This window comes from Neodiprion pinetum, chromosome 2, assembly GCF_021155775.2.
Source record: "Neodiprion pinetum isolate iyNeoPine1 chromosome 2, iyNeoPine1.2, whole genome shotgun sequence".
NCBI lineage: Eukaryota > Metazoa > Arthropoda > Insecta > Hymenoptera > Diprionidae > Neodiprion > Neodiprion pinetum.
This window is the reverse complement of record NC_060233.1, coordinates 37,108,197-37,123,838: the sequence shown is the minus strand read 5'-3', so window position 1 is coordinate 37,123,838 and position 15,642 is coordinate 37,108,197. Positions and strand designations below refer to the sequence as shown.

The following is a 15,642-nucleotide window of genomic DNA, read 5'->3' as shown; positions in this document are numbered from 1 at the left end:
TTGAGCCGTACTTACCTTCCAGCGAGGCGATATATAAATATGAAAAATGCGTTTAATACATGAAGAGGTGAAAAGCACGAGTACCTACCCTAAAAGTGCAGCAGTTTCTCTTCGTCTTCCGTTTTTCGGGCAAAAAATAAAAGGGTCGTAATAAAACAAAACTCGCGCGTAACCATACTTACGAGAACAGGGCTGACGGGTATCTGAAATAAATTTCGGATGCGAACGACGCGTGCGACCTGCATGGGAGAGAATATTAGCGTCTGGCCTGCGACGTTAGTTCCGCAGGGTCAATCGAGGTCATTTGACCAATCCTATTCCGAGCCCCATGTTCCGCCATTTGCGAACAACCACGCGGCACCCCGGGTATTACAGGCAGTAATCTCGGTTTTATGATTAATAACGAAAAATCCCCTCCCGCAGAGGCGGAGGTCGGGGGTCGGTGCGCTTGCGGAGGGATGGTGGTACAGAGCCGGTTGTCGGGTTGTCGGTGTTTCTCGCACCGACGGGGTACGCGGTCCGACCAACCGTTTCTGACAGCCGCGCGCCCATTCCTCGGATTAATTTATTAAAGCCCGCCACGGTCCGTCGCAACCCATCGCGACCGACGGCGACCCCCCTGCACCGGAACCAACGTCGCGGCGCTAACTCTTCTAATGAGCGCCAATGTTTGTCGGCCTCACGGACGAAGGGGTGAAAAAGTTTTTTAATTGAAAGTGACCTAGTTAATGTATGCGGAATTTATACCGTGCCCAGGTTTCACCCTCCGGGTTCGCCGATGTAACGACCGTTTATTTTATTAGCCTGCAGGGGAAGGAAAAGAAAAATATTAACGGAGACAGAGCCGCGATGATTTTCGTAGTTATACCGGAGCTTTCCACTCGGCACAGCTCGTCTAGCTAAAGGACCTGAAAACTTTCTTCGCGGAACATCGTCGAGTAGCACGAAAGGAATAGGAGACGTTTGTCGAAATTAATGTGTAACGGTGATTGATTCTGAGATTATGAAGAATATGAACTTTTGCACGGTCAACTGTCTCGAGTATATTATATACATGCTCTACGGCAAGAAAAGTCATACAAAGGTTGATCAAATCGGTCCAGTCTGGTTGCAATTACGTTTTCGGGGTTGTTTCTTAATGAATTTAATTTTATCATCATTTACAAAGGTGTGGAATATTTCTGGTTATTCTAAAATATCCCACGTCTTAATTTGTACAAAGAGTATAATATAATCGCAGTTGACGCAATATGCAGATGAGCTGTACCGTTTCACGGTCTGTTTCACGGCGGCAAATCCATGAATTACTTGCGCGCCATTATCGTCCCCTCGTCAAGGAGAAAGCGAGAAAAGAAAACCCGTTGCCAAGGATAGGTCGAAATTTTTATATACAGCCTTAGTAGAGTTTAACTTGCTCCTTGAACAGCGCCGACGTGTCGTTCTGAGGCAGCTCGTACCGCGCCAATTATACTACGAAGATAGTTACAAGTTTTTTCCGAAGGCAGTACAATGAAGCAATTGAGATTAGTCGAGGTCGTAGGGAGAATCAGAGATGATTTGTTAACGGCGCCTACAGCCGGGGGGTGAAATCCAATGATAATAGCTTAGACTTCTTCACCCCCTCGTTCAGTACCGTACAAACACTGCAAATGGACTTTCGCTGGAGGGTATAGCGTAGACGTAAACGGCTGTCATATCAATGAAGTCCCCCGGTGACCCCCGGGCGAACAAGGGTGGATTTCAGCCCTCAACCCCCTCCCCCCGCTATGCTTCATCTCTCCCTCGGCAGTGACACGTAAAATATCACGTAATTGTTGGCCAAGCCATAAAATACTTCCGCCAGTCGCTTTCGACTTCGGCTTTTCTCCCTCATGTGCATGTCTAGGTATACATACCTACCAACTAAACTCCGACAACCAATCACGGCGGTGCACATTTCGGGTTGTCGTCGTTTTACGTCACTCCCGCCGTTCGGCGGCTTCTGTTACCCGCCGCCCGCCGGCATTCCCGCCAGTTTCAGTCTGCTCGCGGTCGTAACTCAGCTTCTGGAATGTCGTCGACTTCCCCAGTCGTAACTCACGCTACCCGCGTCCGGTTCCTTACCGATAAATTCGATATTGTTTCAACTTTCGCCCGGTCTTCGTCTATCCTGCGATGTGTCGATGTGTTCTGGTTACACGATTTCTTCCACCTATAAAGGTAGTTGGTAGTCGGGCTTAGGTGTAATCACAGGCGTTCCGCCTGGCGCAGAACCCGATAGTCATTGACAGGAAAAGAAGAAGAAAAAGAAGAAGAAGTTATTGCCGAGGTGGGTTAAATCTCGAGAGAAATACTCGAGCTAATCGAATGAAAATTTACTACCGAAGAAATCTTCAGCTTTCCGTTAGCTTTGATCCCAATATTTTCGGGGTGCGAATGCGTAAGGTGAGTTAGTCGACACACCGGCTATGCGGGATGTCCACCTCGTAAATATTTTATGTCTCTCAAAGTTGGCGACACGCTGCCGGAAACGTTCGACCCTTAGCGCCGGCCAATCGTTGGGGTCCAGGAGTAAAAGTTATACGGTGGTAAAGAAGGGCGCGAAGTGCTAAAGATTTAAGGATTCCCCTGCTCACCTCCCTCCCCCCCCCCTGTCTCTGTACGCGATCAGATCGTCCGAGTGAGTTTTCTTTTTGCCGATGACGGTGACCGATCTGTTTTTACCATCGTTTGGATCAACCCTTCAGCTGCCGCAGTTTTACGCAACCGATGGAGAAAAAGGAGCGAGAAGGAACGGGAAGGCGGAAGACTGCCACGCGGTGCAGAGGCAGGATTAAGAAGGAGACGTCGCTCAGTCCCAGCTCAATGACGAGAGAGGTTTTTGTATCTCACGCCGTGTCGAGGACGCCCTCGCAATAATAAAAAGCCCCTCGGTGTTGCGAATCACGTCAATCCTCGGGACCCCTTCGCGGATAGAATTCAAATTTACCTCCCAAACGAATCTATTCTTCGCCGACGAGAAAATCGAGGAACCGTCCGTTTCGCCGACAAAAACGACGCTCGTTCCTCTTCGCTTACCGCCTCGCCGAAACGATCCCGCCGACCCGGCTCTACCGTTTTCTCATTTTCAACCCGCCAATGTTATGTATACGAATATTTATATAATCCATAATACAACACATATTTGGATAACTCCGTTAACTCTAATTCCGAAGTGAATAAAGAAACATTTGTTTCGGGGGATGAATTTAAGGATTCGGAAAAACGAAACGTGTCGCGTCAGATACATTATTTCATCCTCCTTTTTTCGCAGCAATTCGTACTGCATTGTTCAAATTGACGGTGTTTTCGACACGACGAGGACTATTTCTTGGATTCCTACGGGATGAACCGGGAAAAGCAGCGGCGGGTCAGGCGGAGGGGACGCGCGGTTTGCGACGAGTTTATCTCGTTGGTGAATCTCACCCCCTCGCAGATACACCTCGGAGGTATTAATCACGGGAAGAAAGGTCATGTGTCATAGCTGGCTAGTGAAGCGTCTGTAACCAACGACCCGGGCTGCGCGGGCTTGTCTGTCCTCTCGCTATCTGGAGGCAACATTCATCACATAACCAGCAGCACGCGGTAGCCCACGAGCCCCAATACCAATCCGAGAGAACTGGACGACGCCGCGACGCGACGCCCGTTTCCTAGGTGTGTAAGTACAGGACGAGGGGAAGTCTCTAATAGAGTCAAATGTCCGATGGTTTCGCGTGACAGTCGTATGAGAGCCGGGAGAGACTTTTCCCGGATTTGACGGATCCCTTTTCGCCGCGGCGAAGATATACCTTGCACCATAAAAAAAGTTCGTCCTCATTCCCATCCTCTCGGAGTGACGCCGCGGGCGGGATCGCCGTTAATGTCTTTTATTGCGCATCTACTTTCCCCTATTTCAACGACCTCGAAGTTGATACTTCCCGAAGACCCGGGGGTCGCTTTCGGTCTATCCGATGATCTGCGGTGTAAAAGCTTATGCCTTCCGGCGCTCTTTCCTATGTTCTCATGACAGCCGTGTTTTCCGAACTTCTTGAATCCATCTTGAACGGCTTTTGGTTCAACTGGTGCGGAGAGAAAAACTAACAACTTTAAAAAAGTGTCAGAGGAAAGTCAATGATTCTCAAACCTTATACACGTATAATAACTGTTATCATGTGAGGAAATATACTTGAGACTTAGGTGGAAAATCATCACCTTAGATCGTAGACTGTGGACCTGGAGATGATATTGCCAAATGAAAAGATGATATATTTGCATAAGAACTTTAAGTTTTGTATTACCAATTAACGAATACGAAAAATCGTCATTGAGAAATACCGAATAATAAGGAAATAAAAAAATATTCTCTAGGTACTCATAATTGGAGTAACTGTTATACCTCTTGTACCAGAAAAAAAACGAAGATCGTATTTCCTTTCCGTTTCAACGTAGGTATTTATAAAAAGATCCCCCTACCCGATCATTATATTTTACTTCGAGAGATTAAATTACGCTGTCTACCACGATTAGCTAAATCTGCAGTTATAATTAGGTGATGAAATAATACGACGTGGAAAGGTTAAACGAACAATGCAGTGACTTGATGGAGCGAAATACGATTTCACTCAACTCGACTTTGCAGAGAGTAAGTGGAAAATTTTTCAATTTTTACACCTCAGCGAGGCGCTTTTTCCCCAATAGAAAATTACTACAGAGCGATGAACTTTTTATTTGGTCAACTTGTGTAATGCAACAGGTTAGCCGAGAGTAAAACAATAGTGAAAATAAAAAAGCCGATTCAAACAATCTTGCAAACAAAATGCAATTCTATTCATAGTTGCAGGCAGGTCTGAGCTATCCATTCTGTAAAAATATTTATTATCTTCAGCGCTCTGTATTCACGGCTACGCTCAAACGCTGTTCATACGAGCATCGCGACTAGCTTGACTTTCGGTCTAAGCCCACCGACTAGACCATATAAACTCCAGATCATATCTGTTCCGCAATATTTCACAACGTCATAACTCATCCTTAGCCCACTTTCATAGTGCAGAGCATAGGGAAGCCGACACGGAAGCTCGGGCGGAAGATATTCCCCTGCACGAAGACCGATGCACTTTTACACCTAGGTAAAACTCACCGGTAAAGTTGCAACTTATTTTCCCCAGAGGATGAAACGCGTCGCTCTCACTTTACGCTCTGCTCATTTCTGCACATAGTCGTAAGATTGAAAATTTTTGCACCCGCCTATCCGGACTCTTGAGTTTTCCAATATGGCGCCGAACGAAACAATCAGCTGATCGTTTCAGGCTCTTGTCTTGGCTTTTAAACGCGATTAGTATACCTACCGTATTTCGTCACTGGAGACAGTGGCTGCGAATAAAATCTTGTCGGATTCAAATGCCGAAAGGCGTCGTCAAAGGGGTTTTCAAATAAATACGAGCGCCTGGATAAATCTTTCTTTCGTCACCCGCAGGCGGAGTTTTACGACCGATGAAGCCGACGCGGAGGTCGCGGTATCGGGCGCGTGCATCGTAGGACGTAAGTAGGACGTATCCGTACACGTAATATAGGCAAAGTATTTACTGGTGCGAGATGAGGCTCGGGGGTGAGCCAAGGGGATTTCCGCCGAGGTCGAGGCGGGGTGTTTACCGCGTATTACGTGAGTTACTGCTTGAGCTCAGCTTCCCCACGTCCCTTGGGTCGTCGCGGGGCGCAACCAGACGCACATTTTTGCTTCCCTTTCGCGGCGTGTCCCGCGATGGGGGAGCGCAAAGCAGTTGATGGTGGAAAAACAATTACGAAGCTGTAAAAGGCGGCGAGGACAAGGGGCGCGAGAGGGAGGAGGATAGACGTCAGAGGACGAGGAACGGCCAAGGGGTGCCGGTGAGATATGGATTCGGATGGTACGAGCGTAACAGGTAAGTTACAGCCGATACTCCGAGGCTCTGGACTCCGGAGGAGTCGCCGATGCAGTCGGACACGCGTCGATCAGCCCGATAGCCATAAATTGAGGGATAAGTTGAGGGTGCGCTGAAGGATTGTGCGACTTCACCTGGTAGAAGGAACTTATACAGAGACTAGACGTTGGACATAAGCCTGGCGGACTCCCCGTCGCGAACGCCGAGTGTTTAGTAAAACTTTTTAGCGCGGTGAAGTGGGAAAATTTATATAAATGTGTACATGCGTAGTATATATACAATATATATATATATATATGTCTCTGCGAAGACGAGGACTTCGAAAAGCAACCAGGCAAGCTGTAGTAATGACTTTCGCGATAGTCTGAGTCCCTTCGCCGAACTTTACTCGGCAGACAAAAACCGTTGGGAGTTAAACCAGCCCCGCACCTTCTCGGAGTTGGGATTCACTTTGAACGATTCAGGGGGGGAGGGGGACAAAAAATAATACAGAAAAAAACTTAACCCGATGTTTTATTTCTATCGCTATACAGCATTGCTGATGATAAATCAATTCTTCCATACTGTTTTGCAATATAAGCTGTTGGACAAAGGACAGACAGTTCAATACCGTGAAATATAACGCTTCTTCGGTAAAAATTAATAACAAAGGTGTATATTTCAGACGGTCTCAAATACGAAACACCCGATTCAGTCTGTGTTTTTTTTTTTTTTTAATTTTTTTTTTAAATCTAATTGTTCATTTTTTTTATATCATCGAGAAGGTAGCCACTACTTTTTTCTTCAGGGGCCACATGTGGGGGAGGTAAATTTTTTTCCACGACTTCGGGTTTGATTGCCGCATTAAATGACGCTATGAGACGACAAAAAATCGGGTCGATAAGACTCGGGGGATTTCCTCGCTCGATACAGCGATCCGGAGCGAACGTTTAATTCAATATCGTAACTCGGAAGATTTATATGAGGGAAAATTGCGTTCGCAACAGCTGCTAGCTCGCCGTACTTACCTAGACGTTGTCTGTGATCGTGTGCGTGCACGGCGTGCCTATAAATGCTCACTCGCTCACGCACACTCCCGGGGAATACGCCATGGCTAGATATTCGTAGGCACGCTTTAGCCGAGCCCCTAGTCACGGCCCTGGGGCCGCGATAATAAAGCAATGGATGTCGGCGCGGCGTTCGTCCCAGTATGTGAGGGGCTCATTTCGGTCACCGCTAAGGATCGGAGGGTGAGCGAGTGCTCATCGCCGAGTCGGCCCAACAACTGTTTCCAACCCCTGCAGAAGCGATTCCGCCAAGGTATCGCTCAATCCGTGCGACGCACCTTTACTCGTGATTATCGACAACTTTCGCGCCATGCGATATTTGGCCATCGCTGACGAGTGACGGTCACCTTCTTCGAAGGTAAACCAGTACTCAGTCAAATTCTACTTATACTTCGACGACGACCCTTCAAGAATTGCTACTACAATTCACTAAAAAAGTACGCACCTCGATACCTGCAAGTAGCAACGGCACCATCAGTTAACACCCTCTGAAAACTTACCCCCCAGATCGGTATACGTCTTTCACTTTCGTGCATCATATTCGTGATCGAAATCAATCTTGAATCTCGCACCACTTCCACAGTATTATTAAGGATTACTATATATTCCTGAACCAATGGATATACATAGTATGTCACAACAATCCATTAGGTTACGTATTTTTCGTGAGAGTGGATCATGGAGCAGGGAATCAGGACGTTTCATGAATTTAATCGATTTTTTCTTTCATCGTCTAGAGTTGTGTGAGTTATGCTATGGCCAATTTGCAACGACTCTACTATAAAGTCGCGTGGCGCAGTTCCAATTCCACTTTATACAGTTCCAGACATCATAAACTCCGTCATAAATTTAAGAATGGGTCATCTAGCAGCTGCTCTCTTTCGCAGAGCTGCAATGCACCGACTCCTGCGACTCTAAAAGCGCGCGCGTCAATTCTCGAGATATTTCAGATTTTTTCCCCACGGTATAAGCAAACGTATTGATTTTATAATATACGATTTTCAAGCTCTGCAGGTTCTCTGTTGCCGCGGAAAATCAATTTATACGGCTATTTCTCGCGAGCCGGATACAGTGTAGGGTGAAAAAAGCTCGGGGAAAGGGAAACTGGAAAAGGTCGATCACCTCGCCGGGATGAGAAGAATGGGCGGAGGTGAACACTGCGGGTAGGGGTGCGGGTAATACCGACGGTAATATTTCTATTCCTCCGGTGTCCACACGGCGCTAAGTTCGAGGCCGGCACCGATGCAGCGGGTTCCTTTTATTTCAGCTATCGCTTATCTCCCATCTCTTATCTTTTATCTTTTATCTCTCATCCCACCATCCCATCCTCGTTTCTCCTTTCAGCTTGAGATAGGACTAACATAATTTTCTGAGATAGCCAGCTCCGTCTCATTCCCTCGCTGCACCCGTACCATTCCTCTGTTTTGTCGCTCCATCTTTCTCTCTCTCTCTCTCTCTCTCTCTCTCTCATCACTGGGGGATTTTCTCTATTGTTAGTTTTTCTCCTGTTCCAACCGCTGAAGTAGTCGCGTGAAGTCAGGTGAGCGTGATTTCGAGTTATTGTACTGCACTGGTTCCTGTTGGCTGAGATACGTGTGTATGTATGTACATACATACATATCTAACTTATACTTCGTAGAGCGGAAAGTTGCGAAAGGTTTTATTCATATTTTAACCTGCATGTATACCGAAATCACCACAAAACGTGCTAAATTGTCGCCAAGAATATAAAATAGACTGAAATACCGTGTGTTCAGAAATGTGTAAAGAGGTGGAGAAAAATTTTTTTCAGACAAAAGAAGACGATTAGAAAGAAGACGAAGAAACTGCGGGGATAAAACTTTGCGCCGACCTTTTCATACGTACTAGGAAAATTCACCGTGGAATAAACGACAGATCTGTTAAAAAATTTCAACGAAAGACCGCGAGTGTCGAATCAAATTTTATTCCCTACTGGCTTGCAGCGATACCTATTGCTGAACTAGATGCCATTGCTTTAAGTGCGGACATACCTGCAATCTACTTGTTCGAACGAGTTGAATATCTGGGATCGTCTGGTATCCTTGCACCGCGTTCGTGATGTGAAAAGTACCAATCGCCAAGCTCCAGAAGCTCAAGTTTCTCCTCAACGCGAATTCTGGGAAAAGTTTTCTTTTGTTTTTCGATAACACGGTGATATTTGAAACGCATGAGAACTGCAGCGTTCGACTGAAACGTATAAAATTTTTTTTACGAGTTATACCTGATTTTCCATCGAACCAAAATCCTTCCGACGATATAGCAGCCTGTAGCTGATCACCGTGACTAGAAACTAATCAGCATTCGATTCGATCGAAAACAAAATCACTTCGGTTTAATCAGCTCGTCTAGTTTTTATACCCTTTCCACGCACAAGCATCCAATCAGCCTTTCTCCAGCGGTGGATCGAAGAGTTGATGCCAATGCTTTTAATTGTGTTCACCGACAGTTTTCACCCTTGAAAAATAACGGGCATCGTTCACGGATTCGATTCTCTCGTTGTCAGTGCGCGGCACGCGAAGAACCGACCTTATTTCACGTATAACGCGTGGCCGAAGTAATGGTCCGATTTGTAGGGCCGTTAATTGGTGCGGTTGACCGTCCATTCCTCTGTCCGCTTGTCCGCTTGACCGTTCGTCGAGTTTTCTGTTTTCTCTCACTTTTATACTTCATCCCCCACTCGCTCACCCTCGACGCGACGGGCAAAAGGAACACGGCGGAATGGAGAAGAGGAGGATGGGGACGACGAGAACGGAGCTCTTCGGCTTCGGGGTAAAACCGAGGGGAAGTTGTGGGCAAGTCGCGGGGTTCCACGGACATGGAAAAGCCATTTTTATATAAAGACTCGGCTCTGGGACGGTCCCAGCGTCGAAATCCACGCTGAGCCCGCATCGCCGCTCCATCTCCTACATCCATACTCCACCCCTGCTACCAGAATTTATACGTGTATTTTTTCTGTGCTCACGTCCCAGCTTCTAGCTGCTGATCTTAAAATGAGAATTCACCAACCATTCTTGAATTTTATCCAACCTTCGTAGATTCTTCGTCATCATATACACCGTACAAAAGGATCGTGATTCGCTCTGTTCTTTAAAACGATCGTAGAATTTGGCAGTGGAAAACACTCGACGATATTAATGGGGTCAGAGTCTGTGAACTTCGATTAATAAATAAAGTAGCAATTCAGATACGTTGTACGTAACTTTTCGAAAAATTGCGTTACCTTTCGGAAAAATCATTCGGTTTGCTTTTTTTTGGATCGCGCAACGATTTTTGAAACTCTAGTCCATTATCAACGGTAGCAGTTGAATGTGGCTCTTGATTAGCGATACCTACCGCTTGATTCCCTCGTAACGGAGAGCTAATTTTTCCAAGTTCCAAAGCGAAATAGTCATCGCTAAACCGTTATATCTGGGCAAAGCTATTAGGGTGAATACGGGAAGCCACGGGGGCTTGATAGTGAGTATTGGCAGAGGTTGAGCAGGGAGGGAAGGGCGCAGGGGTAGTGTAACACCGATAACCGTACCAATCGGTAATCACTGGCCAAATTGGTTTTCGGTAATTAACGATACAGGATCTATACGCGAATCTCTGGTCTCCCTTCGAAGCGGCGAGGTGAAACGGACCCGAGCGGAGTAACACTGTAACCGTGTTGAACATGATATGACGTCGATAAGCCGATATTTGTTCGACGAATGCGAGACAACGCCCTTTACCCGCAGCCACTCACCTCTCACACTTCAGAGCCGCGAGCTTCCGGTACAGCGATACCCGTAAAATTGCGCAAAATGACAGCGTGAAGAATAATGAAAGAGAAATTTATTGCCTGGGCAAGGTTGTATTTTTAAAAAATTCTACAGGATCCTGACATCTTTTTCGCGACCACCATTTCTTTAGTCCTGAAATAACGGAAACGGCGAGACTTTTCTCGTCGTGGAGCATAGCGCACATATTGCACAACGTGACGCGATGACTTAGGTCGATGAAGAAGTGTTCCTTCCACCAGAAGTACTTGGCGTATTCTTGCGGGTTGTTCATGAGGTAGCGAAGGTGTTTTGCCAGGTGAGCAGGGCCCTCAAAGTCGGCCACGTTTATGTAGGAACCGGGGGGTGCGAATTCCGTGTAGTTCGCGGCCCCGTAGACGACTGGTACAACATCGTAGTTCATCACCTTGTACAATTTCTCCGTAACGTAATCCTGGCACAAGGAGTTCTCGAATGCGAGATAAAAGTAGTAGCGGGCCTCCAGCATATCGTAGCATTTCACATTGTTCATCGGACAACGGCGATCGCCGCATCTCCCGAAGATGTCGACCTCGACGTACCTCCGAAGCTCGGACGCGTAACGCTCTCGAGAACTGGCCGTCCGACAGTGAGATACGAACCAAGCAGCCGCGACTCGTTTACCTGTCGTGATACGAGGAGCACAAATCAATCACGGAATTGCGGTTAGATTAGATTACGTTAAGGTCGGGCTCCGGGTCGGACGAGATGAAACTTTGGTCAAACTTAAATGACACTCAGAACGCCAGTTCGTCGTTGGGTCAACCGTAAAGCTCTCCTTTGTTCTGTTGATTAATGAAATCTCGGGTTATTTATCGTGAAAAATAATTACCCCAGAGCCAGCATTGTAACGAACAAGATTTCCCCCGGCCAACCTTATTTTCATTCGATTCAGTAAATATAAAACGAGTGAAAAAAGTCGTTGCCATGAATTGAGCAAACTCGCGATCGTTATCGAAACCAACAGGCGTGGAAAAATTTCTCGGCTAATTGTAATAATGATACGTTTCATAAGTACCTTCGAGCCTGTAGGTGTGATTTTTTGTCGAAGGAAGATTCCCATAAATAACTACATTGTCCGCCAGGTCGTGCAGAGTTCCCGTTCCAAAGGGATACAAGGGTGTGTTTGTGGCGGAGTGAATAACGTATCCGTAAGGCCTAGGAATGTCCGAATCTCGGCGGTAGGTCATGGTCCAGTTGTAAAATTGGTCCGGGATGAAGGCGGCGTCCAATCCCCAATTCGCGGGCGGCTCCATAAGAACGAAAATATATTTTTGACACTGTGACCTGACCGGGGGAAGATCGGAGGCGTTCGTTTGTATCCCGTGAAATAAAACAGCGTCGAAATCCTGAACCCTCAGCGATTTCCGATCGTGAGTCGCGCGGCACGCTGATATAGGACAGTCACGAAATACGTCACCTTCACCGAAATAGAAGCTTTTATTGCCGAACATTTTTGTCCAGTATAAAACGGTCTTCAATTTCCGCTCCCCAAGGCTCGCGTTCTCTTTATTTTTTCGCAGCATCAACGGCGTTCTTGCGTCGAGAAAAAATACGCACGGTAACAGCAGGAGTGCAGCAATCGTCGCCGTTAAGCATATTTTCAAGAGAATTTTCAGCGGTATGTAACAAACCGGAAACACCTTCTCGTAAAGAACGGACATGGCCGATGACTCGAACAAGACTGAACCAATCGAGATACCAACGCTGGCGATTCATCCTCGACTCAAATCGGTACTAATGAGTTGAGCTAGCGTATTAGCAGTATCAATCAGAGTGCTGTCCTCTCCATTGACTGTGTTAGCACGTGATTTTGTCGATGTGACAATTGCGTCGAGTACAAATAGTCTTCGAGGACGCCGACTTCCTAACGGTGGTTAAATAGTTCGTGAGAAATAAACAAGAAATCGGTTCTAGTTACGATATTAGAGTGTATCTTTTCTGAGAGCAAAATAAATTCCCTACTTCCTTTCTTCGCTCCATTCTTATTTTGCGTTCTAGTTTTTTGTTCCCCTTTCCCTTTTTTTTTTTTTATGGTTGACAATTAATTTTTCAAAGACTTTCTTACCCTGTAGCGTATCACATTTTAATTTACATCTCGTTAAACAGGTTTGAAAATTATGAATTTAGCTCACAAGCTACGAGCTTTTGTTCTAGTTGCGCATCTAATTTAGAAAACTTTTGTTTTCTTCTTCTACTGGCTCTTGAGGAAAGGCTGTATGAATTTTTTAACTTCACAACCTGTGCAGGCAATTATTTAACGCGTTATATATTATGCTCGTAAAAATTTGAGAAGTTGCCAACTCCTCCGCGAATTAAACTAAATGCACGCGGTAAAAGAGAGATAATACTTCGAGGGTAACTTAACGTCGGACAAAAAATTACCCACAGGCTTTTGTCATATTTTCAATTCTCTTCAACTGAGTGAAAGATTAAGAGAATTTCGGAAAAAATTAGCTACAAAATTATGTTTTAAATTAATACGAGCGTCGTAGGTGGGATTTATTATTCTAGAGGGGTTACTCCTGGATGTAACAATGACGAAATGAAAAACTGAGACGCGCCTCTTGAAGCAACGTCATTCGCACCGAGATCGGCACTTAAATAGACAACTTTAACATTAACCGCGTGCACCCTCAGACTGTAGCAGGAATTTCAAATACAGTCGTGTCTCATTCCGTCTGTAGTTCCTTTCAGTCTAGTCGAGTGGCCGCCGCGTTTCCGCATACAAGAGGAAGTCGTTAGACTATCCTCTGAAGCGTCGCTAGCCTGCACTTATTGTGAATAATTAGTTTTTTTTTTTTTAATTTTTTTTTTTTCTTACATGGCGTCAAAAGAACACTCCAGGTATGAGAAAAAGTAAAATTCAGTTACGACTACTCGACGTTGTAGTTTTTGCGTTTTATCTTTGTTTTTTTATGCTGCAATATATGTACAAGTTATACGTAAGCGATTGACACCTGGAAACGTGGATAGCATCTGTATTAGCGGGCATGTCATGCACGAAAATTTCGCGCCGAAACCGAGGTTAACGCTTTCCGCTGTTGTATCAACTAATTATGGAACACGGTGCCGGGTTATCATAAGCTACGTAGCTTGTAACTGTACATACCGTTACCTACACACATATGCATACATACATGCATCTATAAATGAATATATATATATATATATATATGTATATCGTGGTATGCAAACACAAGTTCTGACAACATGACAAACAAGACTTTGCAAACATGCCCGTATATACGCATACCGGTGCACGGTTTGCTGCAGCTGGGCCAGTCGAAGCATCAGATCCACATCATCGTCGACGAATATTACGTAAAACACTTCTAATGATGTTTTCCCCGTTCGTGAATGTGGGAATGAATATAACCGCGAGGAAATAAAAGTAGTTAATGAAGAAAATCAGAAATCGTACAAAAAAAAACTCGAGTTTTGAAAACTGCATCCCGGAATTCCTGCAGCGTTAATCTATTTAATCCTGGTATTGAGATAGAATTTGTAGAACGGGATCGATGTGCGCGGCTTTCAATGTCCGCAAATTAGAATCACAGTCGTTGATTACGCGTCAGCACGTCATCAGTCATCGCACATTACGCGTGTGCGCTCACGCGTAATCACAGAGGTTTTAATTTTCACGGAAGGGGCTGCTATGGAGCGGGAATACCCGTTCTTGTCGATGATGGTTCATTCGCAGCCTGCAGGGATCTGCCCGTTGACGAGGGGGTGATGTTCTCCGCTTTTCAAAGCGTCCGGCAAATTCAGTCCCCTGCAGCCTTTTGACGTTTTTATCAAATTACATCAGTTCAAAAAATATTGAGCGGATATAGAACGCGCTGCATCAGCTCTACCTGTAATATACAACCCACCGACGAAATTTTCATATTTTCCTGGGACGAAATTCTACATCTTTTTTCACCATACTACATTATACATGTTATTCGTGCTCACGACTCAATATCTGATGCAGGGAATGACGGCGCGCATGACTGATTAGAAAAATAACGACCCATCACGGTGTTCAAACGAGCGAGTATGAATTAAGTATGTTTCTACCGGGAGTGTCGTAATTCCTTCCTATACATATTATCGGCCCATGGTTTTTAATTGCACGAGTAAAAATAGTTTTTCATAAGAATAAAGTGGATTAATAACGTAATACAGAATTTCTTGATCAAGCGATTACAGCTTATTTGCTACGAAGTTATATTCGCAAACAAATGATGGTTGGCTGTAATTCCTAAACTTACGATTCAAACGTCAACTTATAATGGGAAACTCGTCGACTACTCGAAACGTAAGCGAGTAACAATATAAGAAGTCTTTACTGAATGTAGCAAAAGCATGACAAAGTGAAAACGAGAGAAAGAAACGACGACCCTTGTCAGCTCTTTCGTTACAATAGATCCGATCTTTTTGCCGTTGGAAAGATGGAAAAGATTAGAATTACTCACGGTATTTAAGATTCGACTTTGTTCCCTTGTTTCCGCACGAGGGTAAAATCTTGAGAAAACGTTACTCGTACTAACCAACTTCCTACTCATACTAACGGATGTAAGGGTGTACCTATGTAGGTACTTGAGATATCGAAGGCACGTTGCCAGCCTGTATACCTATAAATGTCTATAATAAATATTTGACCAATGTCTTTAGGGGGAGGGGGTGGTGAAACTTTTGCCGCCCTCTCTCGAGCCCTCCCCAAATATCTCAGATTGAAACGGCGAAAAGACGTCCTGAGAATCATCGACTGCTACGATTTCCCCTGGCATGACGCGAGTGGAGCGAGTGGTTCGTTCGAAACCCTCCCCGAGCAACCCTCACAAATTATTGAACCACCCTTCCGCGACTTTCACACCCCGCACCTTTCTATCTGAC

The 15,642-nt window shown here is 45.4% G+C and overlaps 2 protein-coding genes and 1 long non-coding RNA gene across 4 annotated transcripts in view; 1 reads left to right on the top strand and 2 right to left on the bottom strand.

The window, feature by feature from the left end:
* The window catches only part of GluRIB (Glutamate receptor IB), a 153,664-nt gene that overhangs the window by 68,038 nt on the left and 69,984 nt on the right, over nt 1-15,642 (top strand). The window lies entirely within an intron of this gene.
* The window catches only part of LOC124211360 (uncharacterized), a 154,153-nt gene that overhangs the window by 70,806 nt on the left and 67,705 nt on the right, over nt 1-15,642 (bottom strand). The gene's annotated exons all lie outside the window — the stretch shown is intronic.
* On the bottom strand, nt 10,799-12,431 carry LOC138190481 (alpha-(1,3)-fucosyltransferase C-like). Its single transcript, XM_069133751.1, has 2 exons — nt 11,780-12,431; nt 10,799-11,385 (listed from the first exon to the last, which is right to left on the bottom strand). The coding sequence occupies exons 1-2, from the start codon at nt 12,423-12,425 to the stop codon at nt 10,799-10,801; spliced, it is 1,233 nt and encodes a 410-aa protein (XP_068989852.1). The 5' UTR covers nt 12,426-12,431.

Excerpts from the sequence above, each read along its gene's own strand:
- LOC138190481 (XM_069133751.1), bottom strand. The coding sequence starts at position 12,425 with ATGTCCGTTCTTTACGAGAAGGTGTTTCCGGTTTGTTACATACCGCTG. Across the intron at positions 11,386-11,779 it reads TCACACCTACAGGCTCGAAG|GTAAACGAGTCGCGGCTGCT; the intron begins GTACTTATGAAA and ends GTATCACGACAG.